We start from the raw sequence: 21,866 nt of genomic DNA, 5'->3' as shown, positions 1-21,866 counted from the left end.
GCTCCCCGCACAACTCCAGCTCTGTCTTGTCCCATCTCGTGAGAGAGCACGCAGTGGGTGAGCAGGGGTTGTCCCCGACGTGCTCTACATTTCTAATCATGCATTCACCGGATGGACTTTCATGCGGCCACAGGAATGCTGTGTGGTTTGCAGACAAGAAGTCTTTCCACGCATCCACTTACTTAATGACTTCACGCATGGATTTACTCTTGGAGTTTAGAGCCTTGCCTTATAACTCTACATACAGTCCTCCTCATGAGACAAACGATGTACTTGTCAGCCAGGTAGTTCCACGGTCAAGAAGGAGACGCAGCAACATGCGAGGCCCTGGTTCCCTCCCCCTCACCCACCGCGCCCCCAGTAACTTACTGGCTGTCCTTTGGGTCCAGGGGGTCCGGGTGGTCCCTGCACAAACACAAAGAAATCTCTCAGCTGTTTTCTTTATCCCAGGACCCAGATGACATCAGCTCGGGAGCCCTGGGAAAGCTGTCCGCTGTGTGTTCGGCACACCGGGGAGGATGTGAAGAGCCTTCCGGCGCACTCATCTCAGCAGGGACGCGGGGCTGGAGGGCGGAGGACGGGGGGTCGGGCCTGGTTCTCAGGGTCCGCTGGCTGCCCGGGTACAGCTGCTCCTGGTTTGCTTTTCTGAGCTCAGGCTTTTGACCTGACCCGGGTCCTGCACACGCTGGCCCTGCTCCCTCCACGAGGCCCCGGGCCCCGTTCCTCCAGAGACGGCCCCTGCTGGCCTCCCGTGCGTCCCTGCACCCGGTACCGTCTCACACTTCGCGCTGCTGGGCCGGCAGGCAAGCACACACAGAGTTAATCTACGTCTGGCCCCTCGGCGGGGCTGGGAATCCACCTGCTGGGATCACCTCGTGCTCCTGCAGAGCAGTGCCCGCCAACGCCACACCGAGGGTGAGAGCTTGACACGTGCTTTAGAAGAGCCAGGTGTGGTGACACAGAACAGGTGGAGGGGCAGGGGGCCGTGGGAGGCCTCAGTGGTTCATGTGAAGACCCGGAGGCTGGCACCTTGGCTCGAGGAGGTGGGGAGCACCCTGCTGTTTATTTCCCAGAACTGTGTGAGTAAAACAGGGGACCCCCCACCCCGACCCCATGGCCCGCGTTCTGTAAACGGGTGGCTGCTTGTGTACAAGGGCTGAGAACATCTCGAAACACGAGCCCGTCTCCTTCCCTTCAGCCAAATCTCACGGCCGGAGGGCTGCTGGGGAAAAAGACCAGCACGGCCCCGGAGAACTGTGCTTCGTAGAGACGTGACCGACTGTTGCGATTATTATCAGCGGTCTGAGGGAAGCGACGAGCACTCCCATCCCCGCTGCTGGTGTGACGGACCTGCCCTCAGGCACACACATGTCCGCTGCCTCTCTGCATCGGCCGAGACGCGGGTCCCACGACCCCGTCCACGGCCGCCTCAATCTCGGGGCGTGGTGTTCTGTGAGAAGGACTCTCTCCCCTGCGGCCACAAGCTCTCCCTGAGTAAGTTAAGGCCTGTTTGTCTTATTAATAAAGGAGAGAGTTGGGCACTTTGCAGGAGCCCATTCACCTCCCGGCCCCTGTGTAGCGGGAAGGATCCGAGGCGGCCAGGCCTGGGGCTCTCCCTCCTCGGGCAGGCCCTCCTCCAGCCAGGGGTTTGGCTGCCAGGCCTCGCTCCTGCTTAGACAAGCAGGAGGAGGGGACACCTGTAGACCGCCACTCAGCTGGCGCCCGAGGGTCACTGGGTTAACTGATGTCCAGTATCTCACCTGTCATGGTGGCTGTGCCCAGGTGCGTTACCCCCGCTCTGAGGCCTCGCCAGCAGAGCCCATTCCCTCCTTATGGACCTGCAGGGCACTGGTCTGCTTTGCTCGGGATGACGGGCCCCTGTCAGCTGGTCAGCTGTGGGGCTGGGAGAGCGTGTGCCTGTCTGGAAGGGCTCCAGGTCAAAATCTGACCTAGCTGGCATTGAGTCTTCACTCTCAACCTTGATGGCAGCAGCGGGGACAAGGGACGGCCTGGGTGGTCTTGGCAACCACGTGCATCAGGCACGCTGTGAGGCCTCCACCAGCGTCCATGCAGCCTGCATCTCGGAGGATGTTCTAAACCCGCAAGGGCGAGCACGTGAGCCTGGAACTTACCGGTCTTCCTGGGGCTCCAACCGGACCCATCTGTCCCACGGGCCCAGGGCGGCCGGGAGGCCCCTACGGACAGGCAACGGAGAAGGCGGTTAGGGAGGCAGGAGGGGTGGAGCCCAGAGCCCTTCAGGTTCCGCCGGGTCTCTTCTCTAACAAAAGCAATGCTTACCTGCAAGCCGACCAGTCCAGGCTCTCCAGGTTCCCCCTAATTGAGAAGAAAGAGTTTCAAGAGTTTCAGCTTTTAAGAACCTGTGGACTTGGTTGCATTTTTCTTCAGTGTTGGAAATAAGCATATAGAACACACCCGCTGTCTAAGGACTCGGTGATGCTAATTACGCAGACAGCTGTGCTGTCGTTGAGTATAGGAGGGCAGCCCGCAGTTAGTGTAAGACGGCCGACAGCCTGGAGGCCAGTGAGAGGACCTTGAAATCAGTGGAGATTCTGGCTTGCAGACACTATGCGTCCCCCCACTCGACTCAGAGGTCACTGTTACTGGGGAGTGTACACGGGGGCTTGGTCATGCCCCGTCTCTGCAGACTTACCCTGTATTTGTCGCGGTCCTCTGAGGACAGAGCGTAGGGCTCGCCTTTCTGCCCTTTCGGTCCTTGGGGCCCCTAAATGCGCGCATGCGGCATAGAGAGAAAAACACAAACGGCCTTCAGCGTAGTGACGCGCTTGGAGTCACTGCCTGCCCCCTCTCCTGGGCGACGCCCAGCTGTTCTATAGGCAAACGAGACTATTCTGAACATGCAACTCTACCTTAACCGCGAGGTGAGACTTCTACCTTCATATTTACCCAACAGCATCTTTCTTAAAGTTAAAAGAGAAATATTCGATAGGATTTGATTTGCAGAAACCCAAGTAGAGGTTCAGCAAACGAATACTTTCCTCTCCCAAACTGTCCCCACTCTTTGTAACAATGCTATTCTGTGTCTTCTTTGCGTTCGCATGCTAAAATATCGACACCTACACTCTGCAGTACTGTTTGCGGGAGAGATTCTGGGTCATCCGTTAAAAACGGGATTGTGTCAGTATATTGCATTGGCCAAAAAGGTGGTTTGGGCTTTCCGTGACATCTGAGTGAGCTTCTTGGCCAGCCCAGGTACATGGTATGATACACAGGTACATAAGTACACAGGCCTTTTCATATCTACATATAAAACCTGTATTTTAAAGTGATGGATATACTCAATGATGACGAAAGCTACGATATCAGAATAGAGCAGAGTGTGGCTTACTGATAAGCTGAATCACATGAAATAGAAACAGCTGGCAAATGGGGAGCTGGAGGGCAGAGGTGTGAAGACAAGCAGAAATCGGTCAGCTTCAGGGACATGCAATGAAGATCGTTACTGCTGCCCTTCCCTCACCTTAAAATGCTTTTTAAGTAAAAAGTTTTGCCAGAAAGTGTTAGTTTAACCCTGAATTTGGAATATATTGCTATAAGGTAACAACATATTATCAAAAAAGATTGTTTGCACAGACCCTAAAAAATAAATGAGGTCATGACATAGATCATTATATGAAAGTTCTTCCATTAAGAAAAGTAAAGTCTACCTTGTATATCCTGGAGAACAAAACTGTTTTTCCATGTCACAAAGGATGTTAGAATCTAATAAAATGATTACTAACAGAGAAGTCTGTTCAAGGTTTAAGCTTTTTAAAATTTTAGTTCCTCGATTCCACTATTATTCTTGCTATTTGAATGGGAGGAAGTGATGGTATGCTTGGGAGACAAACTCATTACCTTCTATTTAACACACAAAGGACAAAGGGGAAATGGAGCTCTCTGAGTCCAACACGCCTAGATGTTGTCAAGAAACCTCAGCAGCAGAAGTGTGCTTCATCCTGACTGCTAACCGAGGGTGGGCAGCCACCGTTTCTGGGGTGGAAAGGTGGTCTCGGCACATGCTTGCTTCCCCCACCCCCAACAGGCAGGAAGCAGCCCACCCTCCTGAGAGACCTTCCCTAAGGCAGTTTCTCAAGGGGGTCCTCGGCGGGCCCTCCCGAAAGCAAGATCTTTCCTGCATTTCCACCACCCAGACTGTGGAGCCGACCAGCGGAGCAGGCTGAGCGCTGCTAGTACTCACGCGGGGCCCGAGGAAGCCGCCGGGGCCCGGGGGTCCTGCGTAGCCCGAGTCGCCCATGGTCCCGTTGCAGCCATCATACCCTGGAGGTCCTCTGGGTCCGCCTTGCCCGGGATGGCCCTGGAAATAGACAAGCCATTGAGTTTGGGGCTTAGGTTTCATGTAACTGGGATGAGGCTGCTTCAACCTTCTCAGAAGAGATGTCTCTGAGCTCCTCATCTCCTCCTGAATTATCGGTCTGCTCTTGGCCTTCCTGACTCTCCTAAACTGGATCTGAGACATTTGAAATTGCATGCCAACCTGATCTTAATTTTGAGCTTGTCCTTCAAAGGAAAATTTCAATTCTATTGAGCTAAATGTCCATCTTGTGTTCAACATCCAAGCGGGTCTATTTCTGGATGATACAGCTCTTAGATTTTACTGTATATCAACTTTGCTTATGACTTCTTTTTAAAAATTTATTTCTTTTTAATTGAAGGATAATTGCTTTAAATATCGCGTTGGTTTTCTGCCATACATCAACATGAATCAGCCACAGGCATATATGTCCCCTCCCTCTGGAACGCCCCTCCCACCTCCCACCCCACCCCACCCCACCCCACCCCTCCAGGCTGTCTCCGAGCACCGGTGGGAGCTCTCTGAGAGAAGCACGGAATGTACGCACGGCCACGTGTAACACAGCCAGCCAGTGGGAACGCGCTGTAAATGATTCTAGGCAGCTAAAAGTACCGGGTCCCTCAAGCCCTGTGTTCATTAGGTACTCAGATAGGGCAGTGGCGCTCACGTTAACTTGGTGTGAGCATCTCTCAGACTCAGGCATCGAGGAGACCGAGTTTAGCAGCCCTGGCGTTCCAGAGAAAACGACCAGGCATCTGTTTACCATGATCACCCCTCCAGGTGGTGATCACTCCCTCCCTAGTTTGAGAAATATTTGCTTCTGACATTAAATGAGCATGAAATGGAAAAAAAACACCAATGGAAACACAACACTGATCAGTTACAGTACGTTTCCACAAGGCCACTCCATCTAAAGCTCAGCCTTCTGCTTCCAGGAGAGCACAGCAAGGGACAATCCCAAGGGGCCAAAAAAAGTAGGTTAAAAATGGGCAGTTTCATCGGAGGCAGCTGGTAAGAAAATGCTTTGGTTATTTGTTTAACCCTTGAAATCTGCAAATTCTTCAACTCTGCCAATTTCTCAAGATTCTGACTCATGCGCAAGTTATTTCCTTAACCAGGCACAGCTGTGTGCTGTCACTGATGCATCTGTTTGAGCCCCTCTCAGGGGACGCCAGGGATCACGGCCATGCGGGTCTCACGTCTTGGTGAGGGGGGGCTTCCTTTCCTTAGCTCTGCCTCCTGCTGCAAAAATCTCCTTGAGCATGGAGCTAAGGAAAAGCGGCAGTTCTCTGTGACTGCTGTTCACTCATACCCTTCCCCCTTTCTTCTGCAATGTGGTAGCCTCGCTTGTGTAGCCTGGAGTGTGTGTGTGTGTGTGTGTGTGTGCATGCGTGTTTGAGCATGATGACAGATAACACATGTGGTGCACGTGTGTGTTTGCGTGTATGGGCACGCTGACACGGCATAGACATTGGCATGAGCGTGAAGTTCTGGAGGCAGATGTCCTTAAACATCAGCTGCGGAGGGATGGAGCAGGTCTGAACGTGGGATAAACACATATATCCCGGAGGCCGAGATGGGCAGGAAGCCGCCCCTGGGAAGTCTGCCCCCGGGCCCGAGGAGGAGGCTATGAGTCAGGCTGCTCTGTTTATTTTCTTGTGCCACAAGAAGTAAAGTAAACTAGGTTAGAAAAACACATTTTATTGCATTCTGAGATTTTCTCATGGACAAAGCATGCCTTTCGTCTTCTCTCCACGGTTGCTACCAGGAATCTGAGCCTCTGCACAGACTGCAGGGCAGTCCCTGCTCTGAGCAGGACGGCTTTCCACTCAGGTGGTTCTGGAGTTCAAACACGGTGTGAGACTGGCTCCTTACAGCCGGCCGGTGCCGCCTGCTGCTTGTTGCCAGTAACAAGGGGGCTCCTCTTTCGCCCTTGTCACCCCTGTGGCCTTGCGGTCCTGGGAACCCCAGTTTTAGCACAGTAGCTGCCATGCCAAGTCCAGAAGACCATGTGCAAACGAAGCAGCTTGTGCAAGAGATGACTGGGTTGCAGGGGAAAACGTTTTAAAACGCACACATAGCCCCACAGGTGTGTTGTTACAGACAGTTAAGGGGGACTCGTTAGATGTGTGTCTGGGCATCATAAACAGGTGGTTTTGCCCATATATGGTGCTTTGAAATTTTAGTCTTATGGAGAACTTACGGGAATTCCGTCGGCGCCAGGGAATCCCGAAACACCTCTTGGTCCCTGTAAAGAAGGCAAACAGACTTAACGAAGGCCAGGACACCGCCCCCTCGACACCACCCCCTCGACACCGCCCCCTCCACCCCGCGAGAGCAGCACCCCAGCTCCATACGCACCACGTCTCCCTTCGGGCCTGTGATCCCGGGGGCCCCCCTTTCGCCCTTGTCTCCTTTGCGGCCTTGCAGTCCGGGGAACCCCTGTAGCCCAGGGGGCCCGGTGTACCCCTGGGGGCCCACCGGTCCTGGCTGGCCCTGTGGGAACAATACCCGGTCAGTGTCCAGGATTCACAACCATGCGTGAATGTCTCCAATCATGCTGCTTTTGAAACTATACTTTTCATGCTTAAAGAGCTATACTCTTCAGAGAGCACTCTGTATAAATCACCATCTTCTTCCACGAGAGCCACACAGTGATTCCTGGCTGAGAAAGTAACAGAGTTCAAATGGGGGAAATACTACATGTGAGACAAAAGTTATCCTCGAGTACTAAAGTGAAGTTATTGTGAAATGCTAACATTGGGTTGGCATGAAAGAATCAATTGACTTAAAATAAAAAAAAGTCCTTTCAGTATAAACGAAGGTGCCAGACAAATTCCTGAGAGCCTCTCTGCCTCATATAATGCACACAATAGGCATGGAGACGCAACTAGCACCCAGGTATCACCGTGACCCCCAGATGTTTAAGTGGTTAGACAGTCTCCCATCCTGCACACACACACACACACACACAGACACACACAGAATGCACACATACTCATACAGAGAAAAAATAAAAGTCTCTGAAATGCATGAAACGTACATCCAAACCATTGCTGCTGCTGTTCCGTCACCAAATCGTGTCCAGCTCTTTTCGAGACCTCATAGACTGTAGCCCACCAGGCTCCCCTGTCCATGGGATTTCCCAGGCAAGAATCCCTGGGTGGACTGCCATTTCCTCCTCCTGGGGAACGTCCCGGCCCAGGGGTCAAACCCCTGTCTCCCGTGTTGGCAGGCAGATTTTTTACCCCTGAGTCACCTGGGAAGCCCTTGCATATCCCTTAGGATGGCTATTATTTTAAAAAAAGGAAAGACGAAATTATGTGTTGGCAGGAATTTGGAGAAGCTGCTCTGTTTCAGGGAATGGAAATGGCGCGGCCGTTGGGGCAAACGGCACGGAGGTGCCTCAGAGACGGAGCTGAGAATCACCCGCGACCCAGCAGTCCCGCTTCTGCGACCACACTCAGAAGGGTGGGAAGCAGAGATCTGGACGGATCACGTCTGCACCCACGTTCGTGGGAGCATTTTCCACAACTGTCAAAGGCGGAGGTGCCCATGGATGGATGACGGTTAAGCACGACGCGGTCTGTCCAAACAACGGACTCTTCTTCACCTTAAAGGGGCAGGAAATTCTGACCCAGGCCACAGCACGGATGGACCCTGAGGACACATACTGAGTGAAATGAGCCCGCTAACATGGGGTCCCTAGAGGAGTCACATTCGTAGAGATGGAAAGTCCCAGAGGGGTGACCGGGGACTGGGGGAGGGGAGTGGGCAGTTAGGGTTTAATGGGGACAGACCCTCAGTTTGGGAAGGTGAAAGAGCTCTGGAGACAATGGTGGTCATGACTGGATAAAACATAAATGCGCTTAAGGCCACGAGACTGGGCAAAAATGGTCAGGCCGGTACATTTCATGCTGCGTACATTTTACCACAATCAAAACGGAAAGATTGAAAAGGGGTTCCAGCTTTCTTGTTATTGGAACTAACTTATGCATCACAGTTCTATTTTAGAGAACGTCCCAGGTTCGCCCAAACCGAAAAAAGTGACAAGACAAAACCAAACCCCAACAACTCTGACTTGATTTCTTAAAGGAAGGATTCTGCTGTTGCTTCATCCCACAGACCCTTTCTCTCCGGGCCTCATTCACTCTCGCATTTCAAATGCCCGTCTTGTCTTTAGAGTGAGGGGGTACTGAGCCATTATTTCTAGACTTCTCTTTTATAGCCTGCAAAAAGCCTTTCTTGTATAAACTGTGCTGCTAAGGCGTTTGTCTATGCGGGCAGAAGTTTATAATCTGTCCTTAACACTGCACAGAGCTGGGGGGAAGCGAGCGGCTTCAGATGCAGCTGGCGGCGCGGCGTTCACACGGGACCGGGCGGGGGAGGAAGGGCGTGGGGGACCCTGCTTGTGGTGGCCTCACCGCCCCCACGCTGCCCCACCCTGCAGGTGCCGGCCTGGGCGTGGAGGCGAGCGGGGAAGCGGCTTTTTGGGGTGGAGGATGCAGATGGACACTAAGATGGAGTTTGGCGGCTGAGATGAGCCCTGAGGCTTGGGGCCCCGTGTCCTCAGATAACGGGGAGCCTGGGCGCCCCTCAGGGCTGGGTCAGCGTTTCACAGATGGCGGGTTCTCTGCTCGCCCCATACGCGGTGCAGAATCCAGCCAGTGCTCCCCTGGAGTAGCTTGACTGCAAGCATGGCGTGGAGCCGCGAAGCCGGCGTGCTTGAATGTCTGGAGAAGGTGAGACAGGCGTCAGGAGGACTGTGTGGCCAGCCGGGCCCTGGACACGTGGCGTCCCTGTCTGACGCCCGGGGCTTCGGGACGCCACATCTGTCGGCGGTTTGGGGACACAAACACTTTGACTCAGATTTTTATGGCTCTTCCTCAGCTACGCTTGTTTCTGTCTTGTTTGTGACCACAAGCCTCTAAGCCTGCAAGCCCCGTAACCCTCGGAGGCTACTGTTTGTTAGTGTTCTCAGGGAGCAGCCTTGGGGACCCATGGATCCTCCTCTGCACTGATATTTTTTTATGGTCCATAAACCACGTCTCTATCCGAGGATGACTGTCCAGCACAAACCGTTAACGCAGATGGAGAACAGGCCTCTTATCGAGAAGCATCTCTGTCTCGTGCTTGTTAGCTGTTCCCGGCTCCCTTTGATGGGGGGACCAGCGGCGTCACTTCTTACCCTTGGCTTCTCTGACGGGAAGTCTGGCTTTGGGAATAAAACTCCAGTCTACTCTTTTCTGGGATACGCTGTCACTTTGTTCTTTTTATTAAGGCGAAATTCCCAAACCACAAAAGTCTCCGCTGTAAAGCGGCTTCTGGCACATTCAGTGCCCCAGTCCACCACTTCTATCTCTTCCAAAAGACCTTCATCTCCCCAGAGAATCCACTCCCACCACCCCCAGCCCCACGGCCGCCTCCAGCCTCTGGTACCCACCCTTCCGCTTTCGGTGTCTGCGGGATTTGCCCACTCTGGGTATTTCCCATCAGTGGAATCATACGTATGACACATGACCTTTCACGTCTGGCTTCTTAATACAAGGGTTTTGAAGTTCGTCCACGCCACAGCTTCGGTCACCACTTCAAGTTTATGGCTGAATAAGGTTCCATTGTGCGGATAAACTAGGTTGTTGTGGACAAACATGTGGATGTGCACCCCCAGCTCTCCTGAGTCCTGCGTTCCGTCCTTTCGGGCCTGTTACTTGGGAGTGGACCAGCTGTATCACGTGGTAACTCTAAAGGCTTAAGGAGCTGCCAGGCTGTGATCCCTGGCTCATTTCACATTCTTACGAGCAACGTGTGAGGACCCTAAACTTCTCTACAATCCCGCCGTCAATTGTTATTTTCTATTTTTTTTAAAAAATAAAGCCTAGAGGGCGTGAACCAGTGTCATTCTGAAGAAGAATGGGGAAAGGCCAGGAAGAGCCTGGACGGGATCTGAATTATCCCTCGGCCTCCAGGATGGAACCCCAGGACGGTTCCAGCCCTTCACTGCACACCCTGCGAGGCTGGGGCTGAAAGGACGCTGTGTCAGGGTCCGAGCCCTGGGTGTGCGTGCTTTGGTCTCCATGGGTAAGATCCCCCGAGGGGAGCCTGTGCCCAGAGCACCTGGGGGGTCTGCAGAGAGCGGCTGGAGGGACCAGTAACAGAAAGGGTCCCCCTCCGTCCTGATCGTCGTCCTTATCAGCTTCCAGCCTCAGATGGCAGGTCCCGATCGGAAAAGCTATTTCCACCTCATCCTTTCCTCTAGTGACAAGTGATATTAAAAATAAAAAGTACCCCAGAAAGGGTAGGACTGTAACTTAAAGGTCTTTGCATAAACTTCTAAAACTCCTAACATTTCCACAAAATACTTGATGAAAGTATTTCCACAAAGTACTTCTCAAAAGCCAGCAGACACCTGGCGAGGAGCCGTGAGCCCGTGGGCTCTGGCCCTGTCCGCCCGAGACCTGATTTCTGCTGATGTATCACCTCCTGCTGCTGCTGCTGCTGCTGAGCCGCTGCAGCCGTGTCCGACTCTGTGCGACCCCAGAGACGGCAGCCCACCAGGCTCCCCCGTCCCTGGGATTCTCCAGGCAAGAACATTGGAGTGGGTTGCCATTTCCTTCTCCAATGCATGAAAGTGGAAAGTGAAAAGTGAAAGTGAAGTCACTCAGTCATGCCCGACTCTTAGCGACCCCATGGACTGCAGCCTACCAGGCTCCTCTGTCCATGGGATTTTCCAGGCAAGAGTACAAGCGATAATGAGAGGATCTTGAAATCCTCCGTCCTCCGGAATGGAGCCCTGTGAAAGCTTTCAACAAACGGTTCCTCCCATTTTACCCCCAGGACAACTGCGCAAAGTCGGCGTCACCCCCGCTTGAGAGGGGAGGTAATGGGGGTCTGGGGAGTCAGGGTTAGGGATGACGGATGCATTTAGATCTGGGGTGGATTCCATCTTCCATGACACCCTTACTGCTCCAAGAGAGCTCGGGAGCCTCATCCGCATCACCTGAGAACTCGCGGGAACTGCGGAGTCTCAGCCCTGCCCTGGGGCGGCACTGATGTGATCCTGGGAGGACTCCTTGCACTGTGAGGTCTGCGAACCACTGCCCGACCCGGCCCTCCTCCCCACGTGGGCGAAGGCTGGTATCTCTTTATCTTTAAACTTTCAATTTTGCATTGGGGCATAGCTGACTAACAATGCTGGGATAGTTTCCGGTGGACAGCGAAGGGACTCAGCCATACACACGTATCCATTCTCCCCCAAACTGTCCTCCCATCCAGGCTGCCACATGACATTCAGCAGAGTTCCCCGGGCAGGCTATCTTCAAGTGAGAAAACTCTCTTATGCACGAGATTGCACCTCAGAAACAAGGTCAGGCTTCCTGAGCTGGGCAGAGGGAAATCTGATATTTCTAATTGAACTGTGTTGGTCTCAGGCTCCAGTGATAAATCCAAGAAGGGACACGCTGGGCACTGTTAGGAGTGAGTGGTGCTCACGGCCTCTCCCTTTGGGAAACCATCATGGAGGAGTGGGTCATCCTGGCTGGTTCTGGAAGCTGGAGTCTGGGCCGGCAGAGAGCACACATGGGCCAGACGTGAGCACACACGGCTTGAATACCATGACCCTGGAGGGAATGCACTGTGTGTCCTGAGACGCTGACTAAGCCTTCAGGCACTTGCAAGTCTCACTTCTGAGAAAAGGGGCAAAATATATCTGTGCACACGCTGAAAACTCCAGGACCTCAGCCTCTGAAATAGAAGTGGAAGATGGATGCTCGGCCAAGGTTCCGAGAAACCACGCCTCACAGGCAAACACGCCCAAGGAGGTGCCCTCTGCCATCCAGTTTATTAACCTGAGCACTCGCGCTGGGTAAGGGAGGAAAGAGTCTCATTTATCAAGGCAGGACAGAGAGGAGCGTTTCCGAGGGCCAGCCCGCGTCACTGCACATCAGGACATTTCATCCACAGCACGGTGCTTTCCCGGTAGCACAAGAATCAGCCTTCCATGCCAGCTGCTGAATAGTAGGAAATCCCTTCTCCTTCCTGAGGGTACTCTTCCTGTCTCGCCTTTTACGGGCCCCAGGCGCCCCTCCAGGCGCCTGCATCCTCCCCAAACCCTGGCGGCCCCTCCTGCCCTCCACCTTCCCACCCTTCCGATGCAGTGACCTGTGACCTTTGGGGGATTCCGGCCCCAGGCCCAGCTCACCCTTGGAGCTATTCACACACATTTGAGAACATGGCAAACAGCCCCAAAGGTGGGAAAGACCATCTTTTAAGATTCAGGAAAATATTTTGCTCAGCTAGATTTTAGAATCAGCCACCTTCCTTAGGGATGATCATTAGGATTTGTGAGCAATTTCTGATCACCTGGCAGGGTGACATTAGTGCCTATTCCAAGCTGACGATAACGTGACGGTTAGGATTGGACAGGACGTTTCATATGACTGTCAGTAAGCTAGTGTAACTGGACAGCTGCCCACTCCAGGCAAAACAGACAGACAGACAGACAGCTGGCTTAACTGATGTTAACTCTGCCGCCCTTTCCCCCAGATTCTTATCAATATACAGCAAGACATCAGTCCCACCCTGGGTACAATCCCAAATGAAAGGCTTTACATATTCCTCAATGAGAACGACACGGCCTCCCGGAACACCCGCTGTCCTCTTCACAACTGTCTCACAGACGGTAGTGCTGATGTGAAGGAAACAGCATCCATACGCAAAGAAACCTTGCTCCATCGGCAAGATGGAACAGAGACCCAACTCTAAGGGTGGGAGCGCGACAGCTTTAGAAGAACGCGTAGGAGAGAATCTGTGACTTTGGACCAGGCAAGGGCTGCTTCCATTAGACACGGAACTCACACGTCACGAGGGACAAAAAGCTGAGACAAAAACATTTGATCTTCAAAAGGTTCTGTTTCAAACATGAAAAGCAGGCCACAGCCTGGGAGAAATACTCACAAGACACATATGTGACAAATGACTTTTATCCAGAATATAGACAGGGCGCCCAGAAATCAACAAAAAGGAAAAGAACAACCTGACTGGAAAAACGGGTAAAAGATCTGAACAGACGCTTCATCACAGAAGAGGTGCAGACGGAAAGCAGGCAAGGGGCTCAACACCGTCGGTCTTTAGGGAAAAGCAAATTAAACCCAGACTAAAGTGTAACCGAGAAGAAGGCGATGGCACCCCACTCCAGTACTCTTGCCTGAAGAATCCCATGGACGGAGGAGCCCAGTGGGCTGCAGTCCATGGGGTCGCAAAGAGTCAGACACGACTGAGTGACTTCCCTTTCGCTTTCCACTTTCATGCACTGGAGAAGGTGATGGCACCCCACTCCAGTGCTCCTGCCTGGAGAATCCCATGGGCAGAGGAGCCTGGTGGGCTGCCGTCCAGGGGGCTGCGAAGAGTCAGACACGACTGAGCAACTAACAGACACTAGAACATCCAGCAAGATGCTTTTTAAAATGTGTGCCAAGGAAATGAAAGAATTTCAAGAAACCAAGACTGAGCTCTCCTCGCCTGGAAGCGGGTCTGTCCGTGCGCGACCTTGACGGGGATTAGGACCGTCCGGCCCACGGCCCGCGGGATAGTGGGGGCGGACGCCCGTCAGGACCGAATTCGAATCAGGAGCACGAGATTCACCACGGGTGTCACTGGTCTCCATCGTGTGTGACTGTCACAAAGAACGGAAGCGAGGGGTCACCTGTGATCGCAAGACGCTATCGGCTAGTTTGTCTGAGACGATGTGACTTGGAAAGACTCCCACTTTAAAGCGAAGGAAAGATGGATCCTCTTTTTTCTCCACCCACAGGACCAGTAAGCCTGAAAACTGTGCTCCTGGTTCTAAAAATAGGCAGCGCATGGGCAGTCGGGCACAATGGCTTTAGCCCAGCACGAAGATGAGCTTTTTATAGTCTGGATGTGATTTGGCTTGGCACAGGCTGGGAAGGCCGGTCTTCTGGAAAAGCCTTCCACCGCCTCTGTGCTTGTAGCGGCAAGTACACTTCATCTGCCCAAAGACGAATCCTTGCTTAGCAGACTGGATTTCCTAAGTCCCTGGATTTCCTAAGTTCTCCGAGAAGGCACAGAGGAGGGTGGTGTCGATGAGCCGAAGGCCTACGGGAGCAGAAATGGCGGCCAAGGAAAGGTCTGGAAAAAGCTGATTCAGGGCGCTGGTTGTCAGGCTTCCATGCATATGAAACACTCTTTCCAGCCCAGCAGCTGACAGCATGGAAACAGCATCAACAACCAGAGCGTCATCAAGTAGCCTTGATGTTCTCATGAGTCACCCTACAAGGCCACTCTGGATGTGCTGGCAAGGCTAGAAAGTGACATGCCTCCCTAGGAGGCAACTCTGAAGTCACTGGAATTACACAAATGTTATCCAGCCATACGAAGAGTGAAGTGGTGTCATCTGCAGCAACGTGGATGGACCCAGAGACTGTCACACTGAACGAGGCAGATGAGACACAGAAAGACAAGCCCCACACGGTACTGCTCACACGCGGAATCCAAAACCAAGGTACCAAAGAACCTATTTACAAAACAGAGACAGAGTCGCAGGAATAGACACAGAAAACAGTCTTATGGTTAGGGAAGTCGCTCAGTCGCGTCTGACTCTTTGCCACCCCATGGACTGCAGCCCACCAGGTTCCTGCATCCACGGGATTCTCCAGGCAAGAGCACTGGAGTGGGGTGCCTTACGGGAAGGGGGAGAGAGGTGGACTGAGAGATTAGGACTGGCACAGACGCCCTGTGGGCAGACGTTTGAGTCGTGTCTGACTCTTTGTGCCCCCGTGGACTGTAGCCCATTAGGCTCCTCTGTCCATGGAATTTTCCAGGCAAGAATACTCCAGGGGATTGTCCTGGTTCAGGGATCACACCTGCGTGTCTTGGGTCTTCTGCACTGACCGGCAGATTGTTTACACTCATGCCACCTGGGAAGCCCCGTATATACATGCGTGCTAAGTCCCTTCAGTCGTGTCCAATTCTTTGCGACCTTAGGACTGCAGCCCACCAGGTTCCTCTGTCGGTGGGATTCTCCCGGCAAGAACACTGGAGTGGGTTGCCATGACCTCCTCCCGGGGATCTTCCTGACCCAGGGATGGAACTGCATCTCCTGTGTCTCCTGCATGTCTGGCAGGTTCTTTACCGCTAGCGCTGCCATAAAATAGCTAATAAGGACCAACCTAGACACCATATTAAAAAGCTGAGACATTACTTTGCCAACAAAGGTCCATCTAGTCAAGGCTATGGTTTCTCCAGTAGTCATGTATGGATGTGAGAGTTTGCACCATAAAGAAAGCTGAGCGCTGAAGAATTGATGCTTTTGATCTGTGCTGTTGGACTCTTGAGGGTCCCTTGGACTGCAAGGAGATCCAACCAGTCCATTCTGAAGATCGGCCCTGAATATTCACTGGAAGGAATGATGCTGAAGCTGAAACTCCAATACTTTGCCCACCTGATGCGAAGAACTGACTCGTTTGAAAACACCCTGATGCGGGAAAAGATTGAAGGCGGGAGGAGAAGGGGACGACAGAGGATAAGATGCTGGATGGCATCACCGACTCGATGGACATGAGTTTGAGTAAACTCCTGGAGTTGGTGATGGGCAGGGAGGCCTGGCATGCTGCAGTCCATGGGGTCGCAAAGAGTCGGGCACGATTGAGCGGCTGAGCTGAACTGAACTGAAGGACCTACTGTATAGTACAAGGAAATCTACTCAATACTCTTAATGGCCTATATGGGAAGAGACTCTAACACAGAGTGGATGTAAGTATATGCATTAGTGATTCACTTGGCTGTACTGCATAAGCTAACACAACATCGTAAGTCAACTATACTTTAATAGTAATTGATTAGAAAAAAGCTGACTGGTAATGAGCACAGCTCGCAGTGGATGTTTAGGGCTCAACTGCAGACTACCTATTTCAGTGTGTGAGCTGCAGGTGCCGACTCCTTACGAGTGTTCTTGAACCACATACGTAGGTCACTTCACGTGTGCAGCGTCCTGACAGCCTGTCTCGGTCACTGCCCCGTGTGGGGCCCTGCGCCCACGGACAGCCTGCAGCCCAGGAAACACGGCCTCTGGTGGGAAGAGCAAGAGGAAACACTGGGTGCCTGGCTTTCCAAACAGCGGCCTCCCCGCCGAGATGACCCACCGGGCTGGCAGCCTTTGAGAGGGACCTCTTGGCATCCCGGCACAGCCCAGGAATGGAACCAACTATTCTATCTCCTTTCCATTTAGACTAAACACAGCCACATGAAAGAAAAATATTCTCGAGGTTGGCATTATATTTAGTTGGTCTGTTATGGGAAAAAAAAAAAAATTGGCCAACAAAGGAAAAAAGATTCAGAGCCAGGGAGGGTTCCGACTTGGCTGGGCACAGGACTCTTTCTCCTGTTCATCTGCCTCTGAAATGTTCCTGAAAAGGGCAAGTTCTAAATCGAGCTCCACCCTCCCCGTCCAGCCAAAGGCATGACCATCTCTCCTCCTCCTCCTCCCTTGGCTTTAACTGACTTCTCTGTTGCTTTATCTTCATTGACGTTATTTAGGTTTTCATTTCCTTTTCCAGATTTCAAATTTTATTTTTAAACTTACATACAGTGGAATCCAGTTTTCTGGCGTGTAGTTCTGTGAGTTTGGACACGTGCTCAGGGCTATATCAGCTCAAGGCACTAGGCTGTTCTCTCCCCTGCCTCCCCTGTTGTCAAGCCCCCTCTCCATCCTCTGTCCATCGCTGGGCCTCACGGTGGTGCCTCCTCCGGACGGTCACACACGTGGAATCACTCTGCGTCTCAGCTCCGGGGCTGGCTCTGTTCACTCAGCATCTGAGACCCGCCGCCCTGCTGTATGTTTCAACAGTGTGGTCCTTTTAACCATGGAAGACTGTTCTGTTGTGCCCCATCACCGCGCTGGTTATCCGTTCACTCCCTGAGGGACAGCTGAATCGTTTCCAGGTTTCGGTCAGCGTGAACTGGGCTACTTAGAATCATTCATGTGTGGTTTTCCTGTGTGTGTGGACATGCGTTTGTAAACGCCCAGGGAGGAGAACCTGAGCCTTATGGTAAGAGCATGTTTGTTTAACTGTATTAAAAAGCTGCAGGACCGTTTTCCAGGCTGATCCATTTTGTGTTCCCACCAGCAACACGTCAGAGTTACCGGTCCCGGGCAGCGCTTGGCGTTCTCAGCGCCGCTCCCTCAGCCATCCTGTGAGCTCTGCAGAGCTACTAGGTTATGGCCCTGACCTCACTCCTTCCACATTTCTGCTAATCCTGCATCCAGTGCAGGGTTCAGAGTTCCCACTTGTAACATCATGCTGGCTGCTCCTGGGACCTCCTTTTGCAATAAGAACTGCAGCCCCCGGCGAGCCCCTGCCTCACGGTCTGCCCCGAGTCACCGGGACTGTGACCACAGGTTCCGCGTCTTTGCTTTTCTCCGACAAAAGGAAGAACCCCCAGTCGGTCTCACGTGCCCTCACACCTCAGAAAGGTGGGAAGTGAGATCATCCACAAGTTTCTACTGACCAGAAAGTAAAGAGAAGACCAGCCCCTATTCTAACCAATTCTGTGGGTTTCATCATATTTTCAGGAATAGTCAAACATATTCTCAACACATTCTTCAAGAATATATTTTCCAAGGATACTCTCTTCTCATGTATTATTGTACAAAATGCTTTCTGGTACAGGAGCTCCAGCTTGGTTCTTAAGCAGGACTTTTATAGGGAACAACAGTCATTCTAAATTAGACCAACATTACACTGGGTCTCCCAGATGGTGCCCGTGGTGAAGAACTCACCTCCCAGTGCAGGAGACGTGAGAGATGCGGGTTCAGCCCCTGGGTCAGGAAGGTCCCCTGAGGAGGCCATGGCTACCCACTCCAGTATTCTCCCCTGGAGAATCCCATGGACAGAGGAGCCTGGTGGGCTACAGTCCCTGGGATCATGAAGAGTCGGACACACACATTACACCACTTTCAAAGGTACGTCCTTGCTCCTCACCACTGCCAGCATAGCGCTTTCCCAAAGCTTCATGCAACACCAGGCTGGGGAGGGACTCCAGGGAGCGTGTGGGCCGCTGGCATCGCTGCGAGCTCCTGGGATCATTCTACCCGCGGGATCCTGTCTGCATCTCAACAAGAGCGCAGGTTGCTGTGTGCGCCCCAGAGCTGGAGCGGGTCACTCGGGGACAGTGCCCGTCCCGGGCCTGTCCTGGCTGGCCGCCAGCGCATCCGCTGTGGAGAGGCTGGCGCCTTAAGAATTTCTGGTCCAGGAGTTCGGGAGTGGGAAGGGGTGGAGCCTGGGAGTCTCCATTTTTAACCAGCTCTGCAAGCAGTTCCGGAGCACGGCCAGGCTTCTCTCGCAGGACAGGGGAGGGAAAAGCGCGCTGGTCCTCCTGGGACCCCACAGCGCCGTCTCTGCCGGTAGCGCAACGCTCCCTGCGATGGTCCACATGGCTCACCCCTGCCGGCCCTTGGAGGGCATGCTCTTGAGTATGGGGAGTCTCTGCAGAGGCTGCCAAAGGCCCTCCCGCTGTAAAATCCAGGGGTCCCGCCAAGGCCCCCAAGCAGGCCTTGCAGGAGTCTCTCCTTGTGGACAGCAACTGTGACCCAGAAAAACACTTTAGGGTGAATTTTCCTGTATTTTCAGCATTTACAATACTTTTCCTTCCACAGATTACAGAAGAAAATCCCTAACGCTCAGAGGCCCTACTCCAGTGATCTGAAAGCTGCGTGAGTCTGAGTGAGTGCCCGGGAGCACTTATTTTCTGTCCTAGGAAAGACCCGTCCTGAGTCCAGCTGCGAGGTCTCTTGCCGTAGTGGGTCCCCATCCACTCCTGGCTCCTCCTGCCCCTCGCCCTCACCTTCCCCGTCAGCTCCATCATCAGTGCAGGGGCCCACCTGAGACATGTCCCCCTGTGCAGCCTGGGCGGGGGCAGCCAAGCTGGCTGTCTCTCCCTCCCCAGGCCCCTCGGACCTCAGGGCCTTTGCACGCGCCTGCCCCGTGGCCTGGGCTCTTGGGGGGCTCTGGAGGCTCTACCGCAAGCCTCTCTGGGGACATTTTTCTGACTCTGCGCCTGGTGAGGGGCTTGAAAAGCTTGCTCCGTCCAAAGCACTCTGTGCACAGACTGCAGGGACCAGGCCTCATCTAAGCCTCAGTCCCCAGCCTCCAGTACAGCGTCTGAGGCCCAACCTGCTCACGGCGGCTCTGCGATCACGCCGCTCTGCCGACGTGCTCCCCTGCGGACGCTGAGGCCACAGTCTTCTGTTTCAGGCTATATCTAAGTCGGTTATGATGGGTCTGTGATTTCTGAAGCACCCCCAAGGCAGAGCGTCAGTGGGTACATGTGGGGGCAACGACGCCCTCTTGTTCTGTCACCCCGATTCCTTAAGTCACCCTAACATGTCAGGATCCATCCCCACTCGCTCGCTCCTGTGGGAGGCCCTCGGGACTCAGTTCCGGCAGACGGCCGGATTTTATCTGCATTGTCAGAGGCAGGCGACCCAGGACCCTGAATTGGAGCAGGAGACACCCAGCACCATCCTGTTGCAGCCGTCGCCAGGCAGATAGGAAGACTTCATCTCCTGAGACCACGATAGCAGACAAGGCCGGGCTTGGGAAGGCAGGCTCCCCCGTCCGGGGCTCAGCCCCAGTAACGCCTGCACCAGGCCTACCTGAGCACCACTGTCCGTGACAGATAAGCTGTGCAGAGAGCCACCGTGACTTGGCAGGGTTAAGGGTTACGGAGAAAAGGGGCGAGTTTGCCAGCGTGATCCGAGCTGAACCAAAAAAGGAAGGCTTTCCACGCTTGCTGATGGTCACTGCTTTAAAGTCAAGTTTTAACTTCATGCCAGCAAAAGATGCCTCCTCATCACCTGAGTCTCCCGGGCTGGAGGAATGCCCTGCAGTTCTGACGACCAACACTAGGTGGCGGTCAGTCGCGCTCTTCAGGACAAGGACCCACCCCACTCTCGGCGCAGATTTGTGGGGGGTTGCAATGACGGCCTCGGTGGAGCAGAGGGCAGGCTCCGCATTCGTCATGGGGACCTATTTCCCGTGGCGAAAATTCTGACTGCAGAATTTCAACAATGCTGTCTACAGAGCTGGTCAAATCCCCTTTTTCTTTACACAGCGCAGTTGATCACACACTCAGTAATTAATTATTTGATAATTCCCTTCCCTTCTGACTTGCTCAAAGGAATGTGTTCTAAATATGGATACAGATATACACATGGAAAATTGAGGGGTTTTTAAACCCAGACCCAGTGCAGAGGTCCAAGGGATCGTGACCTAGTGTCTGGATTTCGGTCCTCTACGGCACCAGGAAACATTCCCAGACCAGAGCATTTACTGTTCAGAGCAAGAGCAAAGTGATTTAATCTGCACGCCTCCTCTGTGACGTGGGTGCTCTTCCTATGTCTACATTGTAAGCCGGGGAGAGTGAAGTAAGTCAGAAGGGGGAAAAATATCCTGTATTAATGCACGCATGTGGAATCTGAAAACACTGATGATCTTCTCTGCAAAGCAAAAGCAGACGCACAGTTGCAGAGAACACGTGTGCAGACACCAAGCGGGGCAGGGGGTGGGGTGAACTGGGGGACTGGGGTTGACTCTGACCCCATGGACCACACAGTCCATGGGATTCTCCAGGCCAGAGCACTGGAGGGGGCAGCCATTCCCTTCTCCAGGGGATCTTCCCAACCCAGGTCTCCGGCATTGCAGGCGGATTTGTTACCGGCTGAGCCGCCAGGGAAGCTCAATACCCTGTGGATATTATGTATGAATAACTAATAAGAACCTACTGTATCGCTCAGGCAACTCTGCTCAGTGCTCTGTAATGACCTAGATGGTGAGGAAATCCAGAAAAGAGGGGATATATGTAAGCGTATAGGATGTCCCGGGTGGTGCAGTGGTAAAGAGTTTGCAGGAGATGTGGGAGATGAGGGTTCGATCCCTGGGTCGGGAAGATCCCCTGGAGAAGGAAACGGCAACCCACTGCGGTATTCCCGCCTGCAGAGTCCCATGGACAGAGGAGCCTGGAGGGCTGCAGTCCATGGGGCTGCAAAGAGTCAGGCACGACTGAGCGAGGAAGCATGGCGCAGCATGTCAGCATACAGCTGATCCCCTTTGCTGAAAAGCAGAGACTAACACCACTTTGTAAAGCAACTATCCTCCAACAAGAATTAAAACAATAAATGGGAGAACGGAGGCGGGGTGTTTGGGCCCTTGGCTGGCCCACGCAGGAGGAGATTCCTACATGGCTTTCCAGAACATTCCAGAGACTGCTGTCACCACACAGCTGAGCCTCCCTTGAGTCATGGCTCTGACCGTGGACCTCGAACATATCTCTTTTACGGATCTTTGTGAAGCTATAATCAAGCCCAAAGCAGATGGACGAAATGACGGTGAAACAAGACAGATGGACACCTGGGGTTCATGAAAATCCAGACAAGCCCAGGCCAACCGCAACCCTTCAGCGATTCTCTGAAAACCCCATGTCTGGGTTTTAACCCCGTGCTTCTCAACTGGGGCCATTT

General features: G+C 53.2%; 1 protein-coding gene across 2 annotated transcripts in view; it reads right to left on the bottom strand.

Annotated features, from left to right (window-relative positions):
• Nucleotides 1-21,866, bottom strand: part of COL4A2 (collagen type IV alpha 2 chain) — a 158,695-nt gene that overhangs the window by 46,158 nt on the left and 90,671 nt on the right. For both annotated transcript variants that reach the window (XR_011259529.1, XM_069602009.1), the window contains exons 5-11: nt 6,695-6,829; nt 6,537-6,581; nt 4,220-4,336; nt 2,672-2,743; nt 2,299-2,334; nt 2,133-2,195; nt 370-405 (exon numbers count right to left, since the gene is read on the bottom strand). Coding sequence is in view for 1 of the 2 variants with exons in the window: in XM_069602009.1 (XP_069458110.1) it covers nt 370-405; nt 2,133-2,195; nt 2,299-2,334; nt 2,672-2,743; nt 4,220-4,336; nt 6,537-6,581; nt 6,695-6,829 (504 nt within the window). In the remaining variant the exon portion in view is untranslated. The remainder of the gene's footprint in view (nt 1-369; nt 406-2,132; nt 2,196-2,298; nt 2,335-2,671; nt 2,744-4,219; nt 4,337-6,536; nt 6,582-6,694; nt 6,830-21,866) is intronic.

This window comes from Ovis canadensis, chromosome 10, assembly GCF_042477335.2.
Source record: "Ovis canadensis isolate MfBH-ARS-UI-01 breed Bighorn chromosome 10, ARS-UI_OviCan_v2, whole genome shotgun sequence".
Classification (NCBI taxonomy): Eukaryota; Metazoa; Chordata; class Mammalia; order Artiodactyla; family Bovidae; genus Ovis; species Ovis canadensis.
Note: the sequence above shows the minus strand (reverse complement) of the source record. Positions and strands in the feature narration are given on the sequence as shown.